Below are 19371 nucleotides of genomic sequence, written 5' to 3' on the forward strand. Positions count from 1 at the left end.
AAGCGATCGTCTGACCCATGTTGGCACGAAGATTGACTGGTCTCATACCGGGTAGAAAGCCACACGCTTGCCGCCAAGACGGCATGCTTGCTGTCAAGGCCATTCGCTGGCTTCTGCTTCTATCTTGACAGTGTTCGGTTAGCTGCGATTGCGTTCAGTTTGTTCTGCAGCAATGGTAATTAGGTATTTATTAAGGGAACGTGTTTACATATACAACACGTACGTGAAGAGTAAGAAATCGTGTGCAACAACCAGGCGAAAATTCAAACATAAATTTCCTGATAGGTCAGTGCCCTCCAGAAAAACAATAGAAAGATTATTTCATAGACTCCATGAAACAGGTTCTTTAAATGACAGAAAAAGAATACAAAAGCGCCGTGTTCTCACAGAAGAAAAAATTGATGAAATTGGAGCTGCCTTGGAGCGTAATCCTCACCAGTGTTTGAGAATTTTAGCACAAGAGACGGGAATTTCTAAAGCATCTGCGGGGGTGGCAACAAAATTATTGGGACTAAAACGTACAGCATCTTCTGTGAGCAGGGTGAGTTGTGAGTAGGTACCGAGTTTGTGTTATAAGTTTTAGTACACGGATACTGGCTTCCTATCGGATAAGCAGCCGACCAATTTCCGGGCCTACATGGCACAAACGCAGTGTATTATTTTTCTACACGGGCTAGAGGTTTGGGAACAAATGTGAAGAAGGAAGACTGCCGTTATTTATTATTGTCACAAATTTTAAAATTTATAAGCACTATTGGATTTCTACATTTGCTATTGTACGTTTGTAGCTAATCTACAATACTTTGAAATGTTAGCCTATGAATAGTTCATCTGATTTTAGACTGTGGAGAAAGTCAGGAGAGAAAGTAGGACACTTGAGTGTCATCGCTTTCGGATTCATATATCTCATAGCCCTCAAGAACTACAACAGGGCATCATTGTATAGCGTGACGAGGGATAAGACTGTGAAGTTATAAAAGAAGAAAAATTGAAGGAATTTCTACTAAAGTTTGATATTTTATTGATTGTGAAGGTTACGTGTGGTGTCATTTGTTCGCCATTTAATAGCGATTTACTCGTAAATCAGTACTTCATTGATATTCAAATTAATTGGCGGTAGCTGCATGACTAATACATATGACAGTGTTCATTTGTCAGTAGTTATGTGTCTAGCGTAGGTCTAAATAAGGAAATACGATAGTTACATTGCAAGTCACTTCCTTGTAGGTTATGTTTAAGAACTTACTTACGTTTGGATTTACTCGTTTGTCCTTGAGTATAATGGGTCAAGGAAGTTCATCGGCTTCATTTGGTGTAAGAACGTCAATTGTGTATTTATTTTAAAGTAATACATTCATTGTTGTAATATATTAAATGTAATTTATTATTTCAGAATATGCCATCCCTATTACACGATATTAATGTCCCAACCAAAAAGGCTACATTTGCTATGGGTTGCTTCTGGGCACCAGATTCATTATTTGGAGTTCAAAAAGGTGTTATTCGGACTCGTGTAGGATTTGCAGGAGGCACAACAGAAAATCCTAGATATCGTAGTATGTGAGTAAAATGTGTTTTTAAAATGATTTAAGTTATAAATAGACTATACAATAGGCCTAATCAGTAAGAAATGGTACTTTTGTAAATACAGGTGAAGATTACCCATATTAAACAAGTCTTTTTTGTAATAAAATTTATAACGAAGTAAATTAACGTATAAAATTAGGGAGCTGCTGTAGGTGATCTAATAAAAGAAAATTAAAATTAAGATACTGAGGTGCCTGTTTGTATCTTAGGCCTTTTGTAATTCATAAAATAAATACCAAATTTCAATCATAAGACACATCTTGTGAATTTTAATTAATTCTCTTTTAAGTAAAATAGGCCATATTCATTTTATTCATTTTTATTCACAGTTTATCTTAACATTACTGATAATTCGTATAATTCTAATTGATTAATTTGTATTTATACTGTAACACGAGTTATATGTATACACAATCAATTTCAATTTAAAAGTTTGCATCACATTGAAATTAATAATCCTCCAATTTTATTTATAGTTTTATACATAAAGCTCATGAAGATCCAACACCATGTATAATACATTGCTCATTTGTTATTTGCTCAATTTGATCAAGGTTCAGATTACATATTTTATTATATCTGATGATGCCCAATAAGGCGAAAACGTTAAAAAACAAACAGATGTGTCTTATGATTGAAATTTATATATATTTATTTTATTATATTACTAGACATATCTGAAAATATAAAATTAATTGTAAATTACTTTTGTAATTAAGTTAGATTGTGGCAACTCAATTCATATTTTAATATGTATGACAGTTCTGAATCTAGACAGGTTAGGTTTGGTTAGTATAGACTTTTGTTATGCCTTGCTTATATGTAGGCCTATGATAAACTGCATCTCCAAAAAAAAAAATCTTATAAATTCAACGATTTTCACTACCTCAGCGTTAGTTTCACCCGGAGCTTAAATAGGCCTACATTGTAATAATTGTTTTTTCTGTTTGTGTTGATATTGTTAGCTAGGTTTAATGAAAATTTTTTATTTCAGAGGAGATCACACAGAAGCAATTGAAATAGATTATGATCCCAATGAGATATCATATGATCAATTACTGACCATGTTTTGGAACCATCACGATCCTACAGCAAGGGTGTCAAAACAGGTATAGGCCTATTCTCTTTTTTGTGTATAGTGCAGCTACCTCCTATTTATGCAATACCTATGACTATTTTCTTGATGTTGTGCTGCCAACAGCTGGCATGCAGGTGATAAAAGCGCGCTGTCTCTATTGGCTTGGCAAATAGTACAAATATAGAATGTAGGGTGACCCCAAATATCGCATTTAATTGGGATTGTCCCATTTGGAAAGTACAAATGTTTTTTTTTTTTTTTTTTTTTTTTTTTTTTAGAAAATGGGAAAGTCGATAATATTGCAAAACAGGCAACATATTTGCAACCAAGACCTCTTCAAGTGATATCTCTATCCAGTGCTTTTGCTTCAGTAAAGTCTCATTTTGCAAACCTATGGATCAACAATTGGCTCTCTTCTGACAAAGGAAAAATTTTACAGTCTGTACAAAAGAAACCAAATGACCTGCAAATGTACAAAAACTTGCCCAGACATGTTCAAACATTTTTAACAAGAGCCAGAACAGGTCACATTGTCACTCAAATTGTACCTACACCGATTTCAGATTTCTGATAATCCTACATGTCTGTGGTGTAATAATCATGATTAAGAAATGTTATGTTTTATTTAATGACGCTCGCAACTGCAGAGGTTATATCAGCGTCGCCGGATGTGCCGGAATTTTGTCCCGCAGGAGTTATTTTACATGCCAGTAAATCTACTGACGTGAGCCTGTCGCATTTAAGCACACTTAAATGCCATCGACCTGGCCCGGTATCGAACCCGCAACCTTGGGCATAGAAGGCCAGCGCTATATCAACTTGCCAACCAGGTCGACTCATGATGAAGATCTGGAACACATTCTTCTACACTGTCCATCCATAAACCACAAAAGAAGTAAATTAAAATCATCAGTACCAGTTGCAGAAGACACAGCCCAACTCTGGCTACTAGCAACAGGCATCTATAATGAACACCGATCAAAATACCCCTCATTTCTCGTGAAAAACAACAACTGAATAGACTACAGTGGACTATAGTGGACTTTATGTTGTCAGCAAACAGCTGGATACATTAAGAAGATTGATTGTAGAAAATGGGACATAGATGGGAGGATAATATTAAAATGGATTTAAGGGAGGTGGGATATGATGATAGAGACTGGACTAATCTTGCACAGGATAGGGACCGATGGCGGGCTTATGTGAAGGCAGCAATGAACCTGCGGGTTCCTTAAAACCATAAGTAAGTTGTACAAAATAGAGTTTTGTCCCGATTTTTGATGACAACATGTAAAACCTGATAATTTTATTTGTTTAATGTTAAATACTTATGACAGTCAATTGACCATTGTTATCCTCTTTTTGATTTCTTGGCAGCAGTTCATGTTACTGCTTATAGTACACCGCAAGTATTTGAAGCTGTCCACTTGCTCTACTGCCTCATTTAGAATTCGCAAGTTTGCCTTCTTTACTTTCCTTCCAATAACCATAGTATTCGTCTTGTTTGCATTTATCTTTATCCCATACTGCTCGCAGGGTCATTTAGCTGCAGTAGCATCTCCCTTAGTATCATCTTCTCTTCTGCTAACAGCACCATATCATCAGCAAATCTTATGAGCTTTATTTTTCTTCCTCCTACTATCACCCCTCTCATGTTCTGAAAACATTTCTTCACAAAATCCTCCAAATAGACGTTTTGTTGAAAATACAGGGTTTCAGTATCCAAAATACAAAAATGAATGTACGTGTGTGCGTGGTTTTTTTTTTTTTTAGCATTTATTTACATCATGTTCCATTACAATTAAAATAATACTACATGACTGGTTCAGTACTACAAAAATTTATGCTTATAATTATTTTATATAACATAGCTGCCTCTATATCCATAAGAGATTTGATATATTATAATAAATATGCTAACCTAGTTTAACTAATAAATATGCTAACCGTAAACTTGTGTATTTTTTTTGAGTGTGTGGGTATTTTCTTTTTTTGTAATCTATATATATATATAATTTGAACTGGTAATGGAAATTACGGGAAAAAGGCTGAATGGATTTTAATAACTGACTCCTCATTTTGAAGCTTGGAAACCGAAGTTTTTCAGAAAAATAGTAACTTTCAGTGAAGTGTTAGTTTTCCTACATAATTTTCCTATTTTCCAAAATCCATCTTTCATCAGTTTTGAGAACTAATTGGATTTCAATATAAAACAAAACACACACTACAATAAACAATAATATATAGAGGATATTACATGAAGGCCATGACCTGCAGGATTGCTGACATATTTAGAGCTCAAATTCAATTGGTTATTAAAAACTTCAAAAATTACTAAAAATAATTTACAAGTCTGATTCTGCGGTGTGTAATTTTCTGAATAGAGTTGTGGTGTATTGGATATTAAAATCTACAAAATTTGAGGTGGTTTGATGACATTATTACCATTAGAAATGAAATGAATTATAGTTAATGCCATGATGTGACAACTTTTCATTAATGTTAATGCTATATTGATGATATGAAAGTGAAATGTTTTGGGATTATAGAATAGAGAATATCTTAAATTAGTTCTTCATTTCTATAATTTACTGAGTGATGGCTATATAGTGCATAACTACAAAACTTACGTAAGATAATAATATTGTTATTAAAAATCAAATATTTTTATAGTTATTAATCGAGTGAGGTTGGGTCTTTTTCATATATTTAATGGCAGTGTGGTGTAGATATTTATATGCGTCATTCTCTTCAGTACTGACTCGAGAGAGCGCAAAAATTACAGTTCCTGAGGAAAGACCAAAAGGTATTACTTACTGATAAAATAAGAAGCCTACAAAATTATGTAATCTCCCGATCATTTCGGCAAGCTCTCTTAGCAGGATAAAATGATTTTACCCTCTACATTTCAAGCTGTACATGCAGCAGCTATACCAAGATGCTATGCTATTGTTCGAAAGCATAGCAAACCTGACATTTTTTTTAACTTTCACCTACAATCCACAATGACCTGAAATAGCTATTGCTTTACTCCCACATGAAAAACCCACTGATCGTCCTGACATTGTTACTTGCGTTTTCGCGTTGAAACTCAAAAACTGAAGGTGGATAGGTTCAAGAGAAAGTATTTGCCATAAAAAAACCATTCAGAGGTAGTATGTTTCATTATTACAGAAGGAAATAACTTTCAAAATGTCTGGTATTCTTTATTGAAAATAAATCTTAAAAATTTTTATGCTCGACCATGCCGAAATGTAGTAATTATATACCTGGTAGCAGTCCTTTAATGCATGTCATTAAAGTACACCTACTCATTAAAGTACAGGTGTTCAGCTAATGACAAGTCAGCTTTGTACCGTTATAAAACCGCAAGTATCGATTGTTCTCGGATATGCAATCGAAAGAGAATTAGCGAAAACTCACGGAGGCTGGAAATCCAATACTGTCGCAGAAGGTTATGTTCTGTTACTATAATAATTAGCGTTAATTGTAAATAATATTCAAATAAATTAAATTTGTCATCTCGTTTTTCAATGTCGAATTCAATAATCAAGGTTATATCAAGTTTAACGGGATTACATCAAGGTCAATGACATTATTGTTCCTCGGAAAAAATCAATACTTTCGCATCTGCGCACATCTCACAATTCACGACCTAGAACAAGATCACTTCCGATCTTGTTAGATACAAATAAAATGTATACATCTGAATAATTTCAAGTTAGAAATATGGTCGAGCATAAAAAGTCGTATGAAACTTGCCTATAATGGTAATTAAGAAGCTCGTATGAATATTATGAAACTCGCTTGCGCTCGTTTCATAAATATCCATACTTGCGTCTTAATTACTATCATTATAGGCTCGTTGCATAATGTACTATTATTTGAACGCCTAATGAACTTAGTTTGCAGCATTTGCTGCACAAGCCACTAGTTATATATTATAATAATGGCACGCATAATCTTTTATTTCAGTACACTTCGTTAATTCTGTATCATGATCAAGAACAAAAGGCATTAGCTGAGGGAACACTGAAAGAGGAAGAGAAGAAGAAGTCCTCTTATATTGTTACGAAGGTTATGCAAGCCCAAGAATTTTATGATGCTGAGGAGTAAGTATGAAATACATTCAAGCTGAAATAATTCATGTTGAATCTTTCGTACACTACTTTTAACACTTGAATGTAAATAATTGATTAAATGGCGATCTTACTCGTGTTAATTACGTAAGCATGTGTGGCTTACAACTGTTTCGGTGCTATTCGACACCATCCTCAGAGCCTACTAGATCTCGGCGCTATCTCAACTTCGCTGCCTGTTGTGTGGGTGTGTTCGTGTGAAGAGTTGTGTCAAATAGGTGTGTGTTCTGAAATTGACTGTGTGTTGAGAATTTGATTGGGGTGTGTTTTAGTGTGTCTGTATATTTCATATTGTTCTAATGTGTTGAGTTTTTGGTTTTTGAGATGTATGTGTAGGATTTCCATGTCTGTACTTATGTTATTGTATGTGTGGTTAGCATTAGTTATGTATTCGGCATATATACATAGATGTATTGTGTCCTCTAGTTATTGCTTTAATGTGTTCTTTGTATCGAGTTTGGAATGATCTGCCTGTCTGTCTGTCCAATGTAGAAACTGTTGCAACTATTGCATGTGAGTTTGTATACGCCTGTGAGGTTGTATTTATTTGTTTGTGTTGTTTGTGTGTTGAGATGTCTTTGTAGTATGTTTTCTGGTCTGTATGCTATGTTGTATTTCTGTTTTCTGAAAACAGATACAAACTCGATACAAAGAATACATTAAAGCAATAACCAGAGGACACAATATATCTACATATACCGAACACATAACTAATGCTAACCACACATACAATAACATAAATACAGACATGGAAATCCTACACATACACCCCAAAAACCAAAAACTCAACACACTAGAACAATATGAAATATACAGACACACAAAAGGCCGGGTAGCTCAGTTGGTAGAGCAGCTGGCTACGGACTGGAAGGTCCGGGGTTCGATTCCAGGTGGTGACAGGATTTTTTCTCGTTGCCAAACTTTTATAATGGCCCCGAGGTTCACTCAGCCTCCTATAAAATTGAGTACCGGGTCTTTCCCAGGGGTAAAAGGCGGCCAGAGCGTGGTGCCGACCACACCACCTCATTCTAGAGCCGAGGTCATGGAAAGCATGGGGCTCTACCTCCATGCCCCCCAAGTGCCTTCATGGCATGTTACGGGGATACCTTTACCTTTACCTTTTACAGACACACTAAAATACACCCCAATCAAATTCTCAACACACAGATCAATTTCAGAACACACACACTATTTGACACAACTCTTCATCACACGAAAGCACCCACACAACAGGCAGCGAAGTTGAGATAGCGCCGAGATCTAGTAGGCTCTGAGGATGGTGTTGAATAGCTGTAAGCCGCACATGCTTACATAATTAAAGCGAGTAAGATCGCCATTTAATCAATTATTCTGAAAAAATAATTGTATGTAATTAGTAGAGTTTAAAATGTACGTTACTCATTTGTTAACAGTTACCATCAGAAGTATCGTTTGCAGCAGCATCCCTCTCTTTTGAAGGCATTGGGTTTGGAAGCTGGACCAAAGCTGAAGAGCTCGCATTTGGCTGCGAGACTCAATGGCTACGTGGTGGGGTTTGGAGGTGTGGGTCAGTTCGACGCTGAAGTTTCTCGCTTGGGTTTAGATGACAAAACAGCTGCTTACGTCCGTAAACTTGTGGTGAAATATGAAGGTCAGGGTTTATTTTGCTGATTTAATATCATATAAAATTGAAATTAGTGTAATTTTATACAGGTACAGAAGTGAAATATTAAAATGTTATTTTTGTATGTTACCAGAGTAAGCCCATTGAGTTTTCATAGTTTAAGTTTTATATTTTGGTTATTGGGCTGCTTGTGCTTACATGATGCCGACCCAAATACTTTGGCATATATGCTAACTTTTGTGATTACACTGTAAACATTTACTCTATGGACTTAATCGAAACATAGCAATTTATGAGACAATTCAGTATTCTGGAGTATAAACCAGAAGATGGGTATTGTTCAGAGTTTTGTATGTTATACAAATTAACAAAAACTGACATGGTAAAAGACGAGAGAATTTAAAATTGGTAAGCAAATTGGATAAATCCAATTATAGTCTTCAGTAATTGAGTAGCTTAATATCAAAGACGGACATCTGACCTCAATCGAAATTTAGATAGCTGTGGTTTTTTATACAATTTTTCATGCTCTTTCCAGTTATAGTGAAACCATATGCAAACTACAACACTATAACTATAAAGTAAATTGTGTTAACTATTACAAAGAATACTGTGAATTAAAAAATTGCCTCTAGATCAAAACTATGGAGACGACAGATGTCCGTCTTTGATATTAAGCTACTCAATTGACTGGTCCAGAACTATTACAAAATTCACCTTCAGTCATAACTAACAAGGAGAGGACACGCTCTGTATATCACCGAATTAAATAGGATGTTGTGACATGAAAGTACAAGACGTATTGTTTAAAGCAGTGGCGGCTCGTAGTCAAATGTCCAGGGTAGGCAAAATTTACAGAACATTTTTATGTAATTCCCGCAATTCAATGACAGCTCGCTTTCCCGAAAACTTAACTCTTCCTTACATAACAATACTGTTACATCAATGAGCCGTCTCATAATTTGTCGGTTTTTTTCTACTTTATTGTTATACTGTTGTCTTGCAACCCTTGTTGTTCAGACAACATTTCCAAAATTGGATTCAAATTCTTTTCAAGTCTCTTTAGACTTACCGAGTTACAAATATGATCTGATTCCAAGTACCTTCTTTAGATTACAATAACAAACGTGACCACCTACAGCTTAGCTTTAACTTCACTTCCTGTTAGCCATTTATGTGTTTCATACCATACTTACTTGCTTACAAATGGCTTTTAAAGAATCCGCAGGTTCATTGCCGCCCTCACGTAAGCCCGCCATCGGTACCTACACTGTGCAAGGTTAATCCAGTCTCTATCATCATATCCCACCTCCCTCAAATCCATTTTAATATTATCCTCCCATCTACGTCTCGACCTCCCCAAATGTCTTTTTTCCTCCGGCCTCCCAACTAACACACTATATGCATTTCTAGATTCGCCCATATGTGCTACATGCCCTGCCCATTTCAAACATCTGGATTTAATGTTCCTAATTATGTCAGGTGAAGAATACAAAACGTGCAGTTCTGCGTTATGTAACTTTCTCCATTCTCCTGTAACTTCATCCCTCTTAGCCCCAAATATTTTCCTAAGAACCTTATTCTCAAACACCCTTAACCTATGTTCCTCTCTCAAAGTGAGAGTCCAAGTTTCACAACCATACAGAACAACCGGTAATATAACTGTTTTATAAATTCTAACTTTCAGATTTTTTGACAGCAGACTAGATGACAAAAGCTTCTCAATCGAATAATAACAGGCATTTCCCATATTTATTCTGCGTTCAATTTCCTCCCGAGTATCATTTACATTTGTTACTGTTGCTCCAAGATATTTGAATTTTTCCACCTGTTCGAAAGATAAATCTCCAATTTTTATATTTCCATTTCATAGTGTTTCATACCATGAAGGATTAAATTTTCTTGCACCTTTAGCACTGACTTTATGAACAATAGAGCTTAATGCAGGAGTGGGTCGTCCATTGTCCAAAATACTTCTCTTCAATGTCATTACGACGCGAAAACGGACAACGTAACAGTTTACTTATTATATCAGTCATAATATAATATTATTGTTATCACTTACATTAACTATAAATCACCAAATATAGGTAACATTAATATACAGTATGTACTTGCAAAAATCACATTTTCTAAAATACACTGTTTAAAAAAAAACATCTTTTAAAACACACTGTTTAAAAACTGTTATACTACTCGTAACAATCTACGTTCCAACTCGTGAAACTTTCAAACAGAAATTTCGCAAATCGTAGGTGTTCGATAATGCTCGTGGGTTCTCGTTAGGGCAGGCAGAATTCAAGCGCGCTGGCTTAAGCATAGAACGCATGCGCTAAGAAAGCATTTAGAATAGCGATCTCTTTTAATGCTTACTCCAGGGCCAGCTTTGAAGTTACGTGTAAGGTCGGCTAACTTCGCTTCTGCCTACCTTCTGACGCATCGTGATCTGTCCAGTGTATTCTTGTCGCATAAATCGAACTGCCAGTAGTAAGCAACGTCCAACTAACCCTCAAAAAATCCCATTCATAGTTAATTGAAGAATTTCTAAGCACCTAGACAAGAGTATATAATTATATAAGGTTTTCCAAATGTGTTGGGGTAGTTAATAAACATCCACTTTTAGGTTTTTCTAAATGTGATGAGGTAGGCTTAGCCTACCCTGCCTGCCCTGAGGAGCCGCCTCTGGTTTAAAGTCATACCTGGTATGGGTGGCCAATGACCCCTCGTTTTGAAAATATTGGCTATTTTTTGTGACATACTTCCTTTAGGTGTCTAATAGGAAAACATTAGACCATAGAAAAATAAATAGAAAGACTCCCAACTCAATGCATTACCTTTGACACGCTATTGACGCGACGTCGAGACACTTGGCGGCAAAACATCGGAACTACATCTCGTTACACATAGCGGCAGAATGCGGAACTACATCCCTTGTTACACGGCCCGATCGGTATTACAGGTATCCGTTATGCCAACTTTAGAGCACGATCAGTACTGCAGATACCTATTATACCAACACATACTGGTATTTTTCATATCGCCAAAGGAGTGTGTAAAGGTTTATCAGTTTAAATAACATGTTTAACCACAATATTTATATCACATTTTTGTTTTAACATGTGAATATAAATATAATGGTTGGACATGAAACTGAAAACCATTAACACACTCCCTCTTTTAACACCGTCATTTAACCCTTTTATTAAATTAATTTATCAAATTTGACTAATAAAAGTTTTTGCATCTTCTAGATCAAATATGTAATTGAGATACAGGATGCGAATAGGATAGGATACTTCTCTCCAAAACACCTTAAGCACTATTTTTAAATAATGTTATGTATCATGTATTACTTACTTACTTACAAATGGCTTTTAAGGAACCCGAAGGTTCATTGCCGCCCTCACATAAGCCCGCCAGCGGTCCCTATCCTGTGCAAGATTAATCCAGTCTCTATCATCATACCCCACCTCCCTCAAATCCATTTTAATATTATCCTCCCATCTACGTCTCGGCCTCCCTAAAGGTCTTTTTCCCTCCGGTCTCCCAACTAACACTCTATATGCATTTCTGGATTCGCCCATATGTGCTACATGCCCTGCCCATCTCAAACGTCTCGATTTTATGTTCCTAATTATGTCAGGTGAAGAATACAATGCGTGCAGTTCTGTGTTGTGTAACTTTCTCCATTCTCCTGTAACTTCATCCCGCTTAGCCCCAAATATTTTCCTTAGCACCTTATTCTCAAACACCCTGAACCTATGTTCCTCTCTCAGAGTGAGAGTCCAAGTTTCACAACCATACAGAAGAACCGGTAATATAACTGTTTTATAAATTCTAACTTTCAGATTTTTGGACAGCAGACTGTATGTATCATGTATTGGAAGATAAAAACAAAGATTGACTTTGGAATATTGACTTCGAAGTTATTATTGGTCAGTTATATAATTATCATTCGCTCTTAATTTTTTTATGTCAAACATTAGCTTGAAAATAGTCATAAGATGTTTTGCTGTGACACAGTACAACGCACGTTCATAAACATTTATAAAACACCACTTTATTTGTTTTACACCGTCAGAGCTGAACATCTATTTTTAAAAGTAACTGCCATTAGTTTTAATATATGGATATTAAAAATCTAAGTAATCAATAATCACCACTGATAAAGAATACAAAGAAAACTATTTGTCTACAACAGACATAAAATTAACTTAGACTTTTAATAAAAACACCATTAAGAAATACAAGTAAAAAAATTATTTTTCATTCTCTGATGTATAGTTGATTCAAAACACTGAACATATTAGAAAAAGTGCAATACAATTTATTAGAGATAAGTCCATACTTCGCAACATTTCCTAATTTTGAGCTTTGATACTGAGTGTTTGATTTGGTTGTGGCCCCATTGCTCAAAATATGTTGTTGTTGTTTTCTAATGCCAGGGGTTTGACAAAGTCATTTGACCTCTTGCACTCCAATATTTTTCAAAGATATTATCATGGCCAGCCACTGAAGCACAGATTTTGAGGTGTTCCGAATCCATTTCTTGGTTTGAGTTGCACAGTGGGTAGTTAGGGGACTGATATATTCCAATTCTATGCAGGTGTTTGGCCAGACAGTCATGGCCTGTTGCCAATCTAAATGCAGCTACAGACGATTTTCGTGGTAAATCGGGAATTAACTGTGGATTTTGTTGCAGAGAGTTCCATTTTTTCCCTTGGGATTGTGTTATCAAATTTTGTTTGTTGAAGTCTAAGTATGTAGATTTAATAAATCTTTTCACGGAGTAATACGTAGATTTAGTAACAGGTCTGTAAGTAGCAGTGCTGCCCTTCTTTGCTAAAGCATCCGCATTCTCGTTTCCCAGGATTCCACAATGGGATGGTATCCATTGGAATACAATTCTTTTTAAATTGGAGTTAAATTTACTTTTTATTTGTAATAGTGGATAAAATTAAAACAAAACCAGTGTAGCCTTCTTGCTGGCTATCCTGATACAGTGCTATGGGTATAAATGTGGCCATATTACACAGCAATGAAGTAAGGCTATTGCGATTCACACAGATGCTTAATGTACCACCTGTAACAGTTCAAATCACATTAAAATTGACTGAGATTTATCAACTGTTGTAATGACCTAGATTTCCCGCAAAATTTTCTGTAACTTTAACAACTTACTGCCAATCATGTCCAAATCATTTTTGGTTTAAAAGAAAATTGTGATGTATATATTGCTAAAATAAACTTAAATTTTTAAGTAATGATGAATATATTTTCCAAAGTTGTGTTGAATTTACTATTAAGTTGAAATTGTTAGGTAAATAAGTAAAAGGAAGTCTATATGTGTAATTTTTAACTTACTCTATTGTAGTTGTCAACATATCAATTCAAACATCCCTCAAGGGCTGAGAAATAATGAAATGATCTCAAGAGGTAATAAATTACTTCAAGTTAGAAAATTAATCAACTCAGTCGATTTCTTTCATAGTAAACATATCATAAAAGCCCTTCTCATTCACACACTAATTACTGCAAGACTCGTCAACATTCACAGATTTTCTTTAGAGAAAAGTGAAGCTGACAGTATTCTGAGTATCTTTATTCATTCAAGAACAATAACAAAAGCAACGGAACATGACGTCGAAGTTTTTTCAAGACACAAAACTGCCTTTTTTAAAATATATTTATGAGGCTGACAATGACAGGTTAGGTACAGCTTATAGCAGTAAATTATTTGGAAATATTCAACATTTTTTAAAAATATTACTTTATCTTGTATAATAATGAATATTGGTATGTGTGTGTCCTTCTGCTATATGAAAAAATATATATATATATTTTTACGATTAAAAAAAAAAATTATTTTTCTTTTTTTTCAAAATTCAAAATGGCGGCAGTTTACTGTGCAGTGATGAAGTGTTTCCCTCATAACTCATAAACTTGTTAACTTTTTCATGTTCTCTCTCTTTTATTCTATTGCTGAAACTCATGTTTACATGTTTCAACTACATTCCTTAATGAATAATATTTTTTTTTTATTTTGTGTTAGAAGAAAATACAGATATTTGACCATTTTTTAAATGAATTTATTTTTTATGAGTCAATCTATCAAAGGTAGATTTCTTCATATTGTAGATATGACATGCATAATACACACAAAAAATTTTAGCACAGACTGTTGGATAGTTTTTTAGATATGTGGGAAATCCTTCATCACTGCACAGTGAACTGGATTTTGAAAAAGAAAAAAACTATAACTATTATTCTTAAATAGTAAAAATATTTTTTTTTTCATATAGCAGAATGTCAGTGTTTTACACATATTAATTTTCATTATTGTACAAGATACAGCAATGGAGGAAAAAAATGTTGAATATTTCCAAAATTTTACTGCTGTAAGCTGTACCTAACCCCTTAAACTTTGTTCAATATTGCCCCTTAAAGATTATAAAATGTACTTCTATAATCACAGTTTTAAGCATTTTCAAACTGAGTCATTGGTACATTTTGAAGTCTGTATCAAATTAGCCCGACTTTTTTTTACTCTATCTTATTAGCCCTACTTGATCCTAAATAAAACTAATATTACAATGAAATGAAATGAAATAGCCCAATGTGTCCCATGAAGGGCAAAGGCCTCCTACCCTTGGGTAGGGTTAGCTAAGTTTTCCTAACTTGGCGAGCTACTCCATGTTAGGGTCAATGCTGTTCGTTAGGTACAATGTTGATTGACACTACACTTTTCACTGTTCACTATTAAACTTCTCTCAAACAATGATGCTTGCATGTTGCTGTCTAGTCGTTGCTCAGATGTCTGCCTAGCGACTTCCACTCTTCTCTGTCCCTTGCTATCCGTGTCCATTGGTGCCCTGTGTGATCTTTGAAGATGTCCTCCCATCTGCGTCTTGGTCTGCTTTGCGTCCTTTGCCCAATCCGTGTGTCCCAAACAGTACTTTTGTAGGTCCATCTGTTGTCTTGTAGTCTGACAATGTGTCCTCCCCACTTCCATTTGCTTTGTGTGGCTGTTTGTGCGACGTCTGTTGCCTGTGCTAGTTGTTGGATTGTGGTGTTTGGTATCCTGTCTCGCAGGGATATTCCTAAGATTTTGCGCTGCATTTTACGTTGACATATTTGAAGTTTGTTCTTTTGTTGTGATCTTAGCGACTATGTTTGACATCCGTATAATAGCACAGGATATACACATGTTCCTAGAGTGTGAAATTTTATTTTCCGGCTTAGCTTTCTGTCTAGGAGTATGAACTTGAGGCCCCAGAATGCTTTCCAGGCTAGGCAGATTCTCCGTCTCAGTTCCTTTTCCATTTTGTCTTGAAATGAAATCAGTTGCCCCAGATATGTATATTTGTTCACATATGCTAGTGTCTCTCCATCTATTAGTATGGCTGTTTGTGGCCCATTTGACATTAGTTGGGTTTTTGTTTTGTTTAGTGTGAGACCAGCTTTTTTGCTTTGTTCATGTAGTTGTTCAAGCATTGCTTGTAATTCTCCTGGAGTTTTACTGAATAGGACCACATCATCAGCGAATCGTTAGATAGCTTCCGTTTATGTTGATACCCCAGTTCAGTTTCTGGAATATATGTTCCATCACGCTCGTAAACAACTTGGGGGATATTGGGTCCCCTTGACGAACTCCCCTTTCCAGCTTAGGCCGGGAAAATTTTAGAACACGGACTGCATCTACCAAATTATGTCTTAAAATACTAAAAAGAGCAGATTTGTCTGCGTTTGTCGAATGCGCATCATTATATTTACGAAAAGGCACTTTTCATTGCCAATAATTTATTTTGTGTGCACAAGGTTGGAATTTTGGAGTAAGAGGGAAAGGGTGCAATCCGTGTTCTGGAGTTTATCCCAAATCATTTTCAGCATATACTTGAATTCTTACTTTTTATGTTATGTAATGAATCAGTGGTGTAGTGGGTAATGTCCAATGGTGTTCATTTCATTCATTCATTTATTTTATTCTATAGATCTTACATGAGCAATGAAGCTTTAAGATGTGGAACATGTCAACATTTTACAATATTACAATTACAATTTTTACAAATTTTTATAGTTTTACAATTTAGTAATTTTCTACAATTTTTACAATTTTGTACAATTTTTTTACATTTTTTTACATTTTGGCGAGATGTAGTGAGATGAGATGAGGTCCGAGGATTCGCCAAAATATTACCCGGCATTTGCCTTTTCGGTGGGGGAAACCTCGGAAAAACCCAACCAGGTAATCAAATCAAAGGGGGTAATCAAATCAAAGGGGTTGATGCCAAGGACTCGCCATAGACCATCCAGCTTCAGTCCCACGGCTGGGGAAAACCTCCGAAGAAACCAAAGTCCAAAGGGGGATCCAACCCAAGCCCGAACACAGCTCCGGATGAGCAGCCCAGCGAGTCTGCCGACTGAGCTACATCGATGGCTCTACTAAAAGTATACAATACATAGCCAATCAGATTATTAAATTTACAAACGCAAACGATCATTCATAAGTTGAGCTATATTGTAATACAAAACAATTTAATTAAATTTAAGGCATAAACAATTCAACCAGTTGTGATATACAGAAATTGATAATACATATCATGCAAACTACTTCAAATTACAAACACAAACAATTTATCAGTAGAGCTATATAGATTACTATTCAATTTAAAGCATATACAATTCATCGGCCAAAACTATACAAATATATACAATACAAAGTAGCATACTTTCATTAAGCTATACAAATTTGTGCAATTAATATCAAGTAGATTAATTCAATTTATAATCATAAACAATTCATCAGTTGAGCTATACATATTACCATTCAATTTACAGTAGGTCTATATACAATTCATCAGTAGAGCTACACAGACTAGTAATCATTTTAAGAACATATACAATTCATCAGCCAAACTATACAAACATATACAATCAAATTAGTTCAATTTACAAACTTATTTTCGTTAAGCTATACAATTCATATGAAGTAGATTAATTCAATTTATAAGCTTAAACAATTCATCAGTTGACCTATACAGTATATTATTCAATTTTCAGTACATACAATTCATCAGTTATGCTAAACAAAAAATACAATACATAGTAAACAGATTAAGTCAATATAAAAACATATTTTAGTTGAGCTATATAAAATTGTACATGTCATTTAAGTAGAATAATTCAATTCACAAGCATAAACAATTCATCAATTGTGTAGAAGGTATGAGTATGTAGAAATTTGGTTAATTCTTTTCTGAACCTTTTCTCGTTGTTCTTCAAATCTTTAAGATAATTAGGCAGTGCATTGAAGACTGTTATACATGAATAGCGAACTCCTTTTTTAAAACAGCTTAGACTAACAGAGGGTAGATGAAGATCTGTGTGGTGATAAATAATCCTGGTGGTGCACAAATATTTATTATGATTATGATTATCACTTTATTATTATTGTTATTATTGTATATTTAAATTTAAATAAATAAATAAATAAATTAAAAAATTGATCCCACGGTATGACAAATGTCTCAATTACGATGGGGAATATGTTGAAAAATAGTTCAACAATATCTGTATCTGTTCCAATTATTATTATTATTATTATTATTATTATTATTATTATTATTATTATTATTATTATTATTATTATTATTATAGGTACTAACTACTACATAACTATTAACATATGTTGCGTAGGTATAGATTTACATAATTTTGTTAGTCAAGAAATTGCAGTTAATCAGTTTCCAATGTAGGTCCAGTAATAGCAAAGTAAAGTGTTCAATTTCTATGCAGCACACCGTAAATAATATTGTTTTCGCTATATTATGTTTTATAACATAGTTCACATGTTCACAAGCATTCGATACGTGTGTCGTCTCATCAGCCTTAACTGCTAAAAAGTCAGCAGCTTTCTTTATTTCTTTGAAATCTCATCATGGCATACATCAAAATGGCTTGAAGGACTTCGTTCTGTATAGTGTTTGATGTGCTCTTAAACACTGTTCCTTAAGAGTGCGTCTGATTCAGAAATGAAATTGATGAGACCAAGAAAAATACTAGCGTTTAAAGATGAGTTTCCGTCTTCGTGATCTCTTAAAGCCAATTCAAAAGCTCCACAAAACCGCACGCACTTATCTGTTCTTGGTAACTTTATCATTGTGAAGTGCAACAATCCAATTGTGTCTGTATGTTTGACCCAACACTGCTAATTTAACATTATTATTGATGTGTGCAGCTGAAGAATCGTGTTTTTTAATTATCTCATTCATGTGCTTCAAATCAATCATATTTGCAGAATGATAATCAAAATTATTTAGTTACTACGCACAGTCCTAAATTCAAACAGAAAAATAAATAAAATTCATAAAACGTACTTATTTTTGTCAATAAATGTTCGCCGTTGAACAATAGACAAGGAAAACAAAATACAGCGTCTTTTATATTGCAGCCACATATTGCATCTTTCGTAAGTCCGAATGTTGAATTTTCTTGTCACTTCTCTATTACTGTTCTTCGTCATTTATATTTTAATTCCTGTGTAGGTCTACCCATCTTCTTTATTTTGGTCTTTCCGTGTAAAGGTCTTATAGAAAAATTACACGTTTAAAAGATTTTGCACACTATTCATTGTAGCATTTATGATGGGACGAGCTTGAGAACACACGTGAAAGTGCTCCCAATCCCTCCTACGCACACTGTACTGCCTCCCTACCATGCTCCAAAGCCTGCCAGTGAAACAGTACAACTGCGCATGCTCCAATGGAACAGTGTGCCGCAAGTGTCGAGCAGTAAACATAAGTCCCAGGCGTCAACCAGAACAGTACACATGCAGCGTTATTTTTACATAGTATTATAATAAAGAATTATGTCGCTCACATAGTCTACTGCAGCTCATTGATATAACTTTAAAAACATGTGTTATTTGAAGAGGTGGTGCACTGCTCCTGTGCTCCTTAAGAGAA

General features: G+C 34.8%; 1 protein-coding gene across 4 annotated transcripts in view; it reads left to right on the forward strand.

The window, feature by feature from the left end:
- The first annotated feature begins 143 nt into the window (after positions 1-143).
- LOC138703786 (peptide methionine sulfoxide reductase-like) overlaps positions 144-19371 on the forward strand; it is a 34312-nt gene continuing 15084 nt past the window's right edge. For 2 of the 4 annotated variants that reach the window (XM_069831966.1, XM_069831968.1), the window contains exons 1-5: positions 144-541; positions 1394-1560; positions 2582-2696; positions 6641-6777; positions 8217-8434. In XM_069831966.1, the coding sequence (XP_069688067.1) occupies positions 173-541; positions 1394-1560; positions 2582-2696; positions 6641-6777; positions 8217-8434 (1006 nt within the window). In that variant the 5' untranslated portion in view covers positions 144-172. Of the gene's footprint in view, positions 542-1393; positions 1561-2581; positions 2697-6640; positions 6778-8216; positions 18411-19371 lie in introns of those variants that run through there. The other 2 variants (XR_011333263.1, XM_069831965.1) reach the window with 2 other exon arrangements.

The sequence above is a fragment of the Periplaneta americana genome, chromosome 7 (genome assembly GCF_040183065.1).
Source record: "Periplaneta americana isolate PAMFEO1 chromosome 7, P.americana_PAMFEO1_priV1, whole genome shotgun sequence".
Lineage (NCBI taxonomy): Eukaryota > Metazoa > Arthropoda > Insecta > Blattodea > Blattidae > Periplaneta > Periplaneta americana.